This window comes from Elgaria multicarinata, chromosome 18, assembly GCF_023053635.1.
Source record: "Elgaria multicarinata webbii isolate HBS135686 ecotype San Diego chromosome 18, rElgMul1.1.pri, whole genome shotgun sequence".
NCBI lineage: Eukaryota > Metazoa > Chordata > Lepidosauria > Squamata > Anguidae > Elgaria > Elgaria multicarinata.
This window is the reverse complement of record NC_086188.1, coordinates 12,363,936-12,378,395: the sequence shown is the minus strand read 5'-3', so window position 1 is coordinate 12,378,395 and position 14,460 is coordinate 12,363,936. Positions and strand designations below refer to the sequence as shown.

Here is a 14,460-nt window from a genome sequence, read left to right as displayed (position 1 = left end):
TTGGAAGCTATTCTATTGTCAGCATTGTCACAAAGAAAGCAGCCTTCACATGTATGGGCACATTATTGTTGTTGTTGTTGTTATTATTATTTTGTATCAATGTACATGGTGCTGTACATAATAAAAGCATAAAACAGCAACATCCTGCCACATAGGCTTATATTCTAATAAAATCATTATTATTATTATGTATTATTATTTATTTATATAGCACCATCAATGTATATGGTGCTGTACAGAGTAAAACAGCAAATAGCAAGACCCTGCCGCATAGGCTTACATTCTAATAAAATCATAATAAAACAATAAGGAGGGGAAGAGAATGCAAACAGGCACAGGGTAGGGTAAACAGGCACTGGGTAGGGTAAAACTAACAGTATAAAGTCAGAACAAAATCAAGTTTTAAAAGCTTTAGGAAAAAGAAAAGTTTTTAGCTGAGCTTTAAAAGCTGCGGTTGAACTTGTAGTTCTCAAATGTTCTGGAAGAGCGTTCCAGGCATAAGGGGCAGCAGAAGAAAATGGACGAAGCCGAGCAAGGGAAGGAGAGACCCTTGGGCAGGCGAGAAACATGGCATCAGAGGAGCGAAGAGCACGAGCGGGGCAATAGTGTGAAATGAGATCATAATAAAACAGTAAGAAAAGGAAGAGAATGCACCAAATAGTGAGGACGAGCTGTGAACAGGATTGTGTTGGGGAACGTTAGGAAGTTACTTTGCATCTCTCTGCACAATTTCAAAGCCTGTGAGAGTTAGCACAGGGCTCAGTAAGATGGTGACTTAAGGAAAGTCACAAGGTCTGGCCAAACAGATTGTAAGCCTATGCGGCAGGGTCTTGCTATTTACTGTGTAATCTGTACAGCACCATGTACATTGATGGTGCTATATAAATAAATAAATAAATAAATAAATAAATAAATAAATAAATAAATAAATAAATAAATATAATAATAATAAAGGCCCTTTCTACACTGTGGATTTTTCCCTGGGTCGAGCTTGTGCATCCAAATGATGCACAGGGGATCCCGGGAGCAGGCAGGGACGACCCCTCCATTTTCCCAGGTTAACTGCTTCCGCAGTTATCCCGATTTTTCCCACAGTCCCAGGACAATCCCAAGGACCACGGGCGGTGTGGGGGCTGCCCTGGCTTCTTCCCTCCTCCCCACAAGCAGCGGGGGTCAGCAGAGGGAATGAACCGGGCCAGGGGGAGTCCAGGGACATCGAGTGGGGAGCAGGGTTGGGGTTTTGTTTTGTTTTGACTTACGTTTCGCTGGAGTACAATTGCGCTCCAGGGCTCCTGTCTCTTTAAAAAAAAATGATGGACACGACGTCCCTCTTCCCTTCTGGGATGTCTGCTTTGTTTGGACGCCCAGGGAGGATCGTGGAAGCAGGTAAGTCTGCGATCCTCCCCCCCCCCTCCCTCTACACCCTTAGGTGTAGAAAGGGAAAAGTTAAAATGCAGAGCTGAAGTGCAAGGCCTCCAATAATCAGGCCATGAAGTGATAAGTCTTACCTGCCCTTTTTTATTCACTCCAATAATTCCCGAGGTAGGTTCATGAGGTGCAGTTACGAAGATGGTGTCTGCACTAATTCGGTTCATGTAGATGCACACTCCAGATTCCAAGTCATACATATGAATGTATCCATATTTTGTGATCAGGTAGATAACACCATGCTTTGTTCCAATCTACCAGACGTCGAAGAAAAGGACACGGTAAAACTCTTAAAACTGAACGGATCAGAAATTTGTTACGAGCTACTAAGTATCTCATTAGGGATGCAGGCTAAACCCTACAGCACAGCAGAAAGAACTCAATATGTTCAATTGGATTGATCTCGCCCATTTCTTACACGTCAGGTTAAAGAGTGAGCATTGTTTTTACACGAGAAGGAGGGCACTGTGGTACAGACATATTTTTTTTAAAAAAAGAAGTGGGACACCACTCAAGTTTAAGCCCTACCTGTGCCACAGAAGCATTTATGGCCTTGGGCAAGTCACTGTTTTTCAGCCCTAGCCTATCTTGCAGGGTGGGAGAAGTAACGTCTTGCAAAACAATTGCAGAATACAGAAGGACGTCATGCATTTGAAGACCTTTTGTTACCTGAAGTTATTTGAGTGCTTGTGAAGAATGCTATATATTCACTCACGAAGAACGCTATATACTCTTAGCAATCCGTACAAAGCTATAAAGTATGTGTTATGGGGAAGGAGGAGGGAGAAGAGGCAAGGCCAAGAAACGGTGGCTTGCCTAAGGCTAGCTAAGATGTTTATGGTGGAGCCAAGCTCTACACCTATGACCCTTTAGCCATTAAACTGCACTAATTCTTAAGTGTTAGTTAATGCACTTAAGGACAAGATAAAGTTTTATTAGTACTACTATCTTTCCGGCGCCAGGTAAAGACTTTCCTCTTTGCCCGGGCATATGGCGGCACATCCTAATTACCCACATGTTTAGTTTTTAATTGGTTTTTAATGCTCTATGTGTGTATGTACTGTGTTTTAGAGTTTTAAATTTTGTATTCTTGTTTTTATCTCAATTTTAGAATTTCTGTAAACCGCCCAGAGAGCCCTGGCTATGGGAGCGGTATATAAGTATAATAAATAAATAAATAAAATAATTAGTTCAAATAGCTGGATCCCAGCTCAATGGCAGTTATCAGATTTTTAGAGTAGGTACTGGGCTGTACCAATTTGTTTGAAGTTAAAGCTCCTGCCCTGCTCTGTGCTAGAATAATGGATAATATGCATCTACATATAAAAAAAGAATGTAGGAACAAGGATGTTCAAATCAATTATCAGCAGACCAATTAATCTAGTGAGCAGGCTTTGACGTGGCTCAATATACTTTTCAGGTGAAAAGTAGAATTCCAGTGGAATTTTAGGATGTTTTTAGGATGTTTTAATCATGTATACTATGTTTTTAATCAGCTTTTATGTGATTTATATTTGCTGTTGTTCCCTGCCTCGATCCAAGTGGAGAGGCGGGTAAGAAATAAATTATGATTATTATATTATTAAAAATGGTGCCAGAATATATGTATGGAAGAACTTATTGGGCATATTATACACTACAACGAGTTTCAGCACACAACTTCAGGGACAAAACTAGTCCATCCAAAGAAGCTTTACACTTCAGAGAGAGATTAGTATGTTTTAAAAGTATTCCAAGAACTATTTTTGCCCCCCGAAAAAGATGTTAGCCAAAACATGCTGGGGTTTTTAGACCCAACAATGAAGTTTTCCAAATATTCCAGTACTGTTTTGAGGCCTTCCCTCTTTTCCCTTCTCATCTGCATTTGGCGCTACCCTCCTTTCTCTTTGCCAATACAGTTCTCAGCCACCAACCCACTGGGAGCTCACGAACCATTATTCAACTTCGTGTTTTGAATTTACAGGCTACAAATAGCAGCATAATTCACAGCAAGTGTCTTGGGGCAAGCAAGTTTCGATATGCTCAAGTTTAGGTAAATGATATCATAGTAGAGCAAGTCACCACCAACACAGCATCAGACTGACCGACTGATTATAACTACAACATTCACTGCGATGGACCCCAAGTAGTCTCATATGTCCTGGTATTTTGCAGTATGATTTTAGGCACTGGTCTCATTTTGACAGCAGCAGTCTCGTGTTTCTCAATGGCTGCCCCCCCACCCCCCGCTTTGGAACTCCCTGCTGAGAGAGACTGGATTGTCCCCACCCTCTTGTCCTTCCGCCAGCAGGCGAAGACTTTTTTTTCAGGCCGGCCTTCGGAATGTAAACTGGTCTGCTGCCGAAGGGGGTGGGGATGATTGGCTCAGTGCTATTTATTTTATACTTGTGTTTTTAATTGTGTTTCAACAGGTCTGTTTTTTATGTTATGTTTTAATGAAGATTTTGTTTTTAAGCTGTATTCCTGTTAGCCACTTTTGAGTGCCATTTTGGACAGAAAGGTGGGGTATACACCATTGCCAGTACACTGTAACACAAGGAGACAGACGCCTGTCGAGAACACAATGGCTGCAAGAAGCCACAGCCAATGTTCAGATAAGGAGAAGTTGAATTCTAGGTGTGGTCTCCAAGGGCCTGGTTATACCCAGTGGGATTTGATCCTTCTTTAAAGAGCAGGACTGCAACTTCTACCTCACCTCTGATGTTGATCTGCTTTGGGAAACCCCTTCAAGTTTCTAGAGCAGCTTGCCACGTTCCTGCCTCTTGAGCGGACATGGGTTGGTGCCTTTCAGCACACAAAATTACATACAAATGACATAAAAATTCTCTGGATCCCTTCTCTGCAGGATTATAGTATCACACAAATTGCATGAAGCAATAGCCTGGCTCAACTGCTGATTAGTTTAAGCAAGTTTGCATACCAATGCAGTGCTTTGGAGACCACTAGGTTCTATGTTGGCCTGGTTTAGACAACACGCTAAACCTTGCTGCTTAACCACAAAATGGTTAAGGGAATTCCCTTAACCATTCTGTGGTTAAGCAGCATGGTTTAGCGTGTTGTCTGAACCAGGCCTTTGTCTAGGCCTGATAGCCAGTAGAGGCCATGCAGTACTATTGCTACACTTAGGTACAGCCCTGCCAGGTTAACAGAAGTTTAAAGACACTCCTAATTCATTACCTGCATTGCGACCGGGAAATCTGTTTGAGCCTCAGGAGGGAAAAACACATCGACGGCTTTCTTGACAAAGGGCTGGTTTCCAGCAGCAGGTTGACCCACTTCAATTATATGCAGCTGAGTGAGAAGACACCACAGAATTATCATCAGTTGCTTAGTTTGAAGCAGAAGAGCTTACTCAAAATCAGACGTTCCTCGAAACAGACAACTTCTGGAAAATAATGCTATGTTTCTTCCTTAGTTTCTGCATAGTTTTAACTAAAACACTCAACTCCTTTAACGTTCTACACTAGTTTGTTCCATAGCCTGAATTTGTCAGGAGGTTTATATATCAAGTTACATTTACTGGCACCTTGATAATTAAAATTGTTGCTTTCATTGTTTGTGGAAACACAAATTTGTTACTTTTGTTGTTTATTGAAACACAAAATTGTTTCGAAAAACAAATTTGTTACTTTCGTTGTTTGTGGAAACACAAATTTGTTACTTTTGTTGTTTATTGAAACACAAAATTGTTTCGAAAAACAAATTTGTTACTTTCGTTGTTTATGGAAACACAAATTTGTTACTTTCGTTGTTTGTGGAAACACAAATTTGTTACTTTCATTGTTTGTGGAAACACAAAATTGTTACTTTCGTTGTTTGTTGAAACACAAAATTGTTACTTCCATTATTTGTGGAAACCAGCAGGTGTTCCGTCCCACATCTTTAACTTGCATCGTTGTGGCTATGTTGGTGCAAGCTCTTAGGCTTCAGCTAGACCTAAGGTTTTTCTCGGGATCGTCCCAGGATCATCCCTGCCTGCTCCGAGGATCCCGTGTGTCATTTACATGAACAGGTATGACCCCAGAATGATCCCAGGATAAACCTTAGGTCTAGCTAAGGCCATAGTGCGAGAAGCTTTGGAGGACCTTGGTTCCCTTGGTCTCAGCTCTTCACCTTCACCCGTGCTAAACAGTCGCTTTTAGTCACAGTGAGCAGCGTGACGTTCTTACCTTGCCTCCTGCAGGACTTCGCACAGCAAAACAGAAAAGCGTGGAGGGCTTGGCGTTGGCTTCTATCTTGAACTCTGCAAAGGCTGCTGCGTGGCCCTCAATAGGCTGGGAAACTTTTCGATCCACAGAATACAGCTGCATGGCACCCACTACGCGATTTTGCTGACGAAGCAAAAGTTTGAACACTCAATGGCTATAGTGGTTAAGAGCTTCATTAGTGCCAAGAACAAAGATTGAGCTTCTTAATTCATTTGGAGCCTCTTACCCTACCTCCTGCCACCAGAGACCTCAACTACTAATTTAACAGAACAGACGTAGAACCATGCCACAGCTTACGGGTTCACCGTATGTTCAATGAACAGTAGTGCCACTTGCCAGCTGTGATCAAGAAACACTTGTCGTCTACTAGCCAGATTTCTTCAATCCACATGCTTCGATTCATACTTGTACCCCCTGCAATACCCCATAGTTTTCCTTACCTGGGCAGAGATTCCTATTAGGAGTAGCCACTTTTGATTTTCATCTGTTCTATAGTTGATGATTTGGCAGCCTGCGAGACTGGCATGCCTGTCGAACATCTTTTGTGGTAGAGAGTCGCCTTCCATACTCCAGTGATAAACTGCAGTCTCAGTCACTAAGGCAACTGTATTCACAGATATCCATTTCCAAAAGATCACTTCCTCGGCCATCGTGTGTGCTTTCATTTTACTTTTCATCTCAATGTTAAAGATCTGGAGTGTTTTCCCCGCTGGTGTACAAGACAGAAAGACAAGGAGAATCACAGACCTCCAACGTATTAAGCAACAACTATCCCTGCTGCAACTCACTTTTTAAAAAGTAAAAACAAAACGCAATTTAGAAAGGTTTCTAAGCCTACAGCTGTCAAAGGCCTCGATGCAGAAGGTGCTAAAAAAATGGGCATAGTATCACTTCTGACAGCAGCTGGGCAAAACTCTGCTTTTGAACATCCTCCCTAGATGCAGATGAAGTGGTACAGTCCATTTTACCTCCTAATTCTGCTGCATATCTAGATCCAGCATAACTTAGAACACTGCAACTGGAGTATTAATTGCTGGATGACTAACCCCAGCAGACTAACAGGGAAGTACTTTATCCAGCACCCAACCCATTCCAATGGACTTAGGCCTTAGCTAGACCTAAGGTTTATCCCGGGATCATCCCTGTTCATGTAAATGACACACAGGATATCCTGGGAGCAGGCAGGGATGATCCTGGGATAAACCTTAGGTCTAGCTAAGGCCTTAGCCTACGACGTGTAGCTAATTTAAGCACTAAGCCTTGTGTGCAGTTGCTTAGAGTTAAAGAAGGGAAAGTCTATCGTCAGAAAAACTATCATATGAAATGCTATCACCACACTGTGTGAAGAAAAACATGGAAATGATTGATGCCATAGCTTTATTAGCTATATCAAAGGAAGATATCGTCAAAGACATCCACCATATCTTAGACAGACAGGATTTTACATTTTTACCATGGATACATTTCTACTCTGTAGCATGCCTAAAGTATACCGTGGATGCTCCTTATTGATCAATATTACTATTCCTCTCCAAGTTCCCATTTCCTTTGCAAAGCCATCACATCCTGCAGAGCCAAGCTTAACTATTCCCAACTGGAATCAAGACGGATCACGACTACTTTTCAACAGGAGCTAAATGGCCTGGGTGCACAGAAGGGAGGCAGACAGGCAAAAGAGAAGTGAGGCACCAATTCTTTCTGATGGCAAAGAGATCCTTGGATTGGGGCCAGACTTAATCCGTGGCTGCCAAGCATGTTTGCTATACACAGACTGGAAAAATCAAGCAGAAAGCCTCTTTTCTTAGTAAAAAATGAAAATGCACCGTCTGGGATTTTCTCATACCAAGAGAAGAATCCATACTCTCGTTTTTTCAGCTGAACGCAACTCTAGATGTAGCACAACTGAAAGACTCGAATCTAATTTCATTCCTCATTCTTTCCCTCCATCTTTAACTATATCCAGAGTAACTTTGGACTCCCAACTGGGGATTTTTAGCATTTCTATTTCCGTGTCGTAGCCAGATCATTCTTTGCCAAAGTTAACTTTACATCACGATTGTAGACATATTTTCCTTGCAGGAATCTTTGAAGAGTGACTGGTATGACCTAATATACTAATTCCTGTCTTACAGAAGAGGCCCTACTATTGCAGTAATGCCATGAAAGTGATTAAATTTACAGAGAAGAGGATATTGTCAATTTTAGATGGTAAGATCCCTATGTGATGCAAACACTTGCAGGATATATTGACAAGCGCTTGAAACATACGCTTGTTGTTGTCGTCTTTGGACTAAGTCAATAAACTCTATCATCATCATCATCATCATCTCTAAACAGTGGTGCAGCTAGGTCATTTCAGACCCTGGTCCTGTGGTTGGGTGGTTGGTTTATTATGTCTATGTGTATAACATCAGCTATGAAGCATACAACTAATATTTATCGTCCCCCACCCCCTGGCACTGCCATTCCATGCATCAAAACCTCTTGAACATCACTGATATGTTAGAAACTGTTTGGCAAATGTTGCTAAGTTTAAAAAAACACACCAAGCATGTGTAAGTTTGTATTTTAAACTTACTTAAATCCTAACGCCATCGTGACTAGGGGAATAAAATGGAGTTTGCTTCTGCACCTGCTGCTCTCTGAGTAGCTGTTTGTGTGTGTGGGGGGGGGGAGCTTAGGCTGCGGGGCCTTGGATTTTGGCCCCAAGGTCCAACCCTAGCTGCACCACCGACTTCAAAGGGGAGTTGTGTTGGTTACTTGCAGCAAAAACAAACTCATGTTGAACCTTACAAACCAGACTTATTGCAGCCTAAGTTTTCATGGACTAGAGCCCACTTTAAATGCATGAAGTGTTGCCCTCAGTTGCAAAGTTTATATACAAACATGTATGGGGGACAGGAGACAGTGAGGCCAGAAGGCCATGAGATGCAAGAGGGTTTTATCCTCCAACTCAAGTGATAATATCCATAACTGTTGCCTCTTCAATTAATTCCTTTGTACATAACTGTATGGGGAAAAGCATGCCAAGACCAGGAGAGCTCTAACAAGCAGGCTCGTGTCTGAGTAAGCTGTTAAGGACAAGAGTACTCCCAACAGAATTTGGGGGGAAGAGCAACATACAACAATTTCACCCCAGCCTCTCCAGTAAAGTTCCTTCCAGCAGGTTACATTGTATGCCATCATCCCACCAAGGAAGCTTACCCACAATAGATTCTAGCCTCAAAAAAGGATTAGCACGAAGCATCAAGAATTACACAATTGAATTATGTTGCTTATCTTAAAAAGGCAGACATCTGTTCTCTATTCAGGTGTCTCCTCTCTCTCTCTCTCTCTTTTTAAACGCAGGCCTGAATAGTTTCGTCAAATTCCGGAGAAAAAAAAAGGCTTTGAATACTTTTACTTCTGTGGAAGTGTAGAGCATGAAATTGTGTTTTTGCATTTCCATGCTGTGCGTATGAAAATGTCTTCTGAAAGTGCTGCATTCCCCCGTTCTGCTCAACACTGATCACTGGAGGTGCTCTCGTGGTACAGTACAACACAGGATACATAGATACAAGGACAACAACGCTTTGGTCACTGTGGTAATGCCACATGCAATCCAGAAATGCAATTTGTATGCACACACCATACTCTTATCACAATTTAGAGAAGCATTACATTTCTGAGGGACTGGGTATTGTATGTTCATTGCTCACACAAAGAATGCAAGCTTCAGGCAAGATATAATATGCAGATATCGTTTGTCATCACAACGCTCCAGCAGCAGGGAACATTTGGAGACCATTTCTAAAGTAATGTTTCCTTAGCATTTTAATGCAAGTTGATCTGTATTTCGGTTGGACATTACGTTTTTGTGCAAGTTAAGAGTCCTGCTGCTACTACTGAATAATTATATGCTTGAGAGGTGCTGTCATGCCTGCCCATCTGGACTCTTTTTTTTAAGAGGCAAGTAGAAAAAACGGTATGGCAGTGTTACAGGAACTGTTGACATAGAGGAGACACTAAATTTCTAATCGACGTTACTTGCATCTCTGGGGTTAGCACTTATTGCAAAACAAAATAGTGTATTAGATAGAATTACATCCAGGGTTATCACTAAGTATTAGCTTCCTTGGCCAATAGCTTGATTCACAGGGGGCCAAGATAATTTCAGTTAGAGCATTATATATGCACCGTATCTTAGGTCAAAAGTTAACATTGAGATCATTCACCCCATGTTGTACATTCACTGCCTGGCTGTGACCGCCAGGATATGTTTTTAGCAAGCTTGGACATGCTAAATCCACACATACATCCAACTGTATGGATTCCCAATACAAGTTAATTGGTAAAAAAAAATGCATCGTGGACCCCTGTGAATATTGCCATGGACTTTTGGGATGAAATACCACATTTAAGATCAAATAAGTGACTAGCACACAAGACACCATGCTGGCAAAGGTCTCTCATAAAAGTATTGTGACTTGATTCTGTCGAATTATATAATGGGATTATAATGTATTATAATGGGATTGGTTATGACTATCTGTTGGTACAGCTATAAACCAGCAAGTCAAGAATGGTACATCAATAGAGGATAAGAATTTCCCCAAAATTCAAGTTGTAGCATTGAGATCCCAATTAGGCCTACAGCCATGGGCCAAATTGCTTTTTGCAGAATTCAGTACTTTTTATGAGATTAGACCATTCCATACTGTTAAACATGAAGTGTGTCAGGACAAAGTTAACTCACCATCTGTTTTAAGACAAGAATGCAGGAAGGAAAGTACACAGTCAGTGACAATGAAACTATTTTATATCTAAAGAACGTTTGCATTTGCATGTACACAGACATTTTTATATGATGATCAGGCAGCACCTGGATTACATAGTTCCTTGCAGCTTGAAGACAAGCTGCAACAGAAACTTTACATTTCATTTTCATGACCTCAAGCCAAACTTGCAGCAGAAACTAAGCATTATTTATCAGACAATTTTTACATCAATAGGTACAGTCTGTGAGATTCAAAACTGTACAATAACTGTGCTGAACACTACCTTGTAAAAGCAGTACTTGGCTGGAAAAACCACTCAGGATCTGGCTTGGGAGTGCCTAAGAATTTTCTCCAGCCCTGAAAATACTTATTTTGCCAATCTTAATGAATGGTAACAATATCATTTTAATGTTAATTTTCAATAGTTTGCTTTGCAAAGCCCTATATTAAGCAGACTCCCAAACCACTTCCTTCCTAGTACAACTCAATTCCACTATTTTACTCTATTCCCAGCCTGCCAATCTTACAACAGTTATCAAAACTCAATGTTCAGGTCTTGTACACTGAACTTTAATTTGAGTCAAAGCAGAGCCAATACATTGCAGTTATACTGCAGCACCATTCCAGGTGGATGAAGGACAATAAACTTACCTTTCAGAGCAATTACTTTAGAAGCTGGGTTCATGATAGCGCTCTCTGCAGAGATTGGACGCCTGATAGGAGTTGTTGGATCACTCATGTCTATGATCACAACCTGTGCTTGCTCACCAACTTTTTCACGGATACATATGAATTTGTCAGATTCCATTGTTAAGGTACTGAATCCAATGTTTGCTGGATTAATTCCAAGGTTTTGGAGCTAAAAGGAAAAATAGCCAGTTAGTTTGAATGTTACTTACATTAGATTGATTTGTTTCAGGGGAAGGGAGAGAAAGACCTTCCTAACCATTCAATAAAAAGCCCATCACAAGTTATTGGGCATGTGATTGGAATAGTCCAAGGTTATTTTTGCTGAGTGGCACACTTTCTACTTCAGCCTAATTTTATACTATGGAATCTAAAGTAACCCATGGATAACAGTAACTTTGATTTCCAACGTCTGTCAACAACCATATTGTCAGTTTATTTTTATTTATTTTAGTGTAATTGTACACCACTCAATCTATAAAACTACCTGGGTGGTAAATGAAACAAATTTGATTTAATACAGATAAGACAGAACTGAAATCAATCTTTAGTCCACTTTCTTGCTATTTCAAGCCTCAGATTACCACAAGTAGTTTCATGTATTCCTTTATTTATATACAAAGCTGGATCTTGCTATACTATTTCAGCGTGACCTTTGGTTTACAAGCCGGCTAGAAAGACTGAGACACAGAAGACGCATGTCAAGAAAAAAACCCAAGTATTGTTAAAAATCCCACAAGAACACAACTCTACCCCAAGGAAAGGGTGGGTTGGTTTTTACAAAATAAATAATTAAAATCTGCACAGGTGGCAAATCGCCACCACTGTTATTCCTGGGGCAAACATTTCTCAAAGGGGTGTGAAGAAAGTGGGAAGGGTAGAACTGCACATACAGGTTACTTATATGTGTGATCTAGCTGACATGAGATGATCTCTCATTGTGATCATGGAGTTAGCCTTTCTTTATGATGTGGTTCACTTAAGCCTTCAAGAACTAATTTACTCAACGGCGTGGAGCTGTCAATTCACACGACCACATAAGCTTGTTCTGAATATGGACTGCGTATACCCATGCAAAGATTGGATAATCACAGGATTGCTTCGCTGTGTTTCCAGCTCACAATCTGCTTACCATTCACACACCCTTTTTTTAGTAATTTGGTTGCGTGTGGGATGTAGATTTTAAACGTAGTGAAATAGTAGTTAGCCTCTTCAATCTGTGGACCAGAACCACCAAATTCCTATATTACCAAACTATTATTGTAAATATAAGTCAGCTCTTGCAGATACTAGTACCTCTAGAGCATGGCAACCTTCTGTTATATGCGACATCACATGGTACCAGCTTCCAGTATTGGAGCAGGATTCTAAAGCTTTAGTTTGGCAACCAAGTTCTGTATTACAGATTTCATTGTGGAAAACTTGCACTTCTCAAGCCCTCAACATCCTTCCCGGGGTGTGTGTGTGTTTAAAAATGGTTTTGCAGAGTTACATTCCTAAGCAATTGCGCTAATATTCCCAATATTTATTATTTCAGCATTTATTTGGTACATGCGCTGCCATAAATGGCAACATACATTTACTTTGCATTAACGGGAAATTGAATCAAGTCTGTATCCACACCCAATGGAACACTCCCAAGCATTTTGCTGTTGGGAGGAGCCATTAACACTCAGGAACCCATCTAAAAGAATGAAAAGAATCCATGACAGCTGTTCAACAAGATTACTTTATTTCTGCAAATACCTAGTAAACACAGGATTATCTGGCCAAGATGCATTAAAAATGAGAGGAATCAATAGCTCTGAAACATGCAAGTCACATTGCTCGATAAGTGCTGTATTAACCTATTTTAAAAGTTTCTCTAAAACACTGCAGGGGGGGAGAAGGGAGGCAAGGTTTGCCATTTTAGCATTATATGTTTTAATACTGTATGTTCTCACTGAAGTTCCTCAATAAATCTATCTAGGGATCTATTTATGGGCAACTGCCTGTTATTGGGGGGAGGGGAAAACAAAGGGAAAAAACACACATATTATAGTTTGTATCATGGAACACTGAGCAAGCAAGATGAATTACTACTTGCCATATTTCTACACCATTCTGTTATGGCAATGTTCCATTCTTACATCAATAGGCACTGTTCACTGCAGTTACGGACTGTTCTCAGGAGACATGGATGGAAATGCTTTGTAACAGGCATAAAAATAGTAGCTAAAAGAAAGGTCATATTCCCCCTTTCTAGCGTCCAGAGACCAGCATTTCACTCTACCATTCCACCCAGAGCATGGAAGAATTCAAGAACTAATGACTGGTTTGATTGCCCACTGTGGGAAATGCCAACACACAGCAAGTGCTATTATCAGACAGCCTCTTCTGTTTATCATGTATAGCTTCTATGTAATTTTGTGGTCCCACACAAAAGAGAGTCAAAAGTTCTTGTTGTGACATCTTTACATCTGCAGAGATTATTCAATCTTGTATAGTCGTAATCAAACCGACTTGAAGAGAATAGTTTCTATTCAGAGAAACAAAATCGAATTTTGCATGGTCTGTTTTCCATATCCACATTTATGAAGAACTACAGTGGTCAGTCTTTGCTTCTTCAATAGCAGAAATAAAAACGCTACACTTGCCAAAACCATGAGTAGCAGACAATCAAGCACTATTTTCAGAAAGATGGAAAATTGAAGCTTGGCAAGACCCTTTATAAACCTCCCCCATTAAAGGAAGCTATTCCTTATTTAGACCATCTCCATTACTCCAATATTCTACTACCTGACAAAAAGAGAAAAGGGACAAGTAGTCCCCTGGGGAATTTGGGAAGAGAGCAATTACTGCAGTATTTTATTTATTTGTTTAATTACTACATTTCTATACCATCCAATAGCAGAAGCTCTCAGCAGTTATTCTTATGACAGACCTGTACATATTTTGATATTTCTCCCTCCTAGAAGCTGAACATGCTCATCTTTTTTCTCTTTTAAGATCTCAGTCACTTGCGCCTAAGGTTTTCTAACACAGATATACCATCCAAGTGACAGGATAATGTAGCAGAGCTCCTCCCTTAAGCAAACAGTGTTTGAAGAAAAGAAAAATCTCAGATCAGCAAGCCGCTATGTCCCATGTTGTGAAAGGCCGTATATCCTACAGTGGGTCGGGGAAGAACGGAACTCCCACAAGGATCAGTGCTTCCAGTATTCCAGACCAATGGCCATGTTGGCTGGGGCTGAAGGACGTTCGCCAGATTTGGGGTGGCTGTCAGTACAGATTCTATACAAGTATGATTCTGTCCCCTTCCCAGATTAAGAACATATGAAAAGCTTATGCTGGATCAAATCTAGGGTCCATCTATTCCAGCATTCTGTTCACACAGTGGA

At 40.7% G+C, this 14,460-nt stretch overlaps 1 protein-coding gene across 6 annotated transcripts in view; it reads right to left on the bottom strand.

Moving 5' to 3' along the window:
• Positions 1-14,460, bottom strand: part of CLTCL1 (clathrin heavy chain like 1) — a 56,398-nt gene that overhangs the window by 37,247 nt on the left and 4,691 nt on the right. For all 6 annotated transcript variants that reach the window (XM_063143881.1, XM_063143882.1, XM_063143886.1 and 3 more), the window contains exons 2-6: positions 11,045-11,252; positions 6,077-6,345; positions 5,598-5,759; positions 4,606-4,719; positions 1,509-1,682 (exon numbers count right to left, since the gene is read on the bottom strand). In XM_063143881.1, coding sequence (XP_062999951.1) covers positions 1,509-1,682; positions 4,606-4,719; positions 5,598-5,759; positions 6,077-6,345; positions 11,045-11,252 — 927 coding nt within the window. The remainder of the gene's footprint in view (positions 1-1,508; positions 1,683-4,605; positions 4,720-5,597; positions 5,760-6,076; positions 6,346-11,044; positions 11,253-14,460) is intronic.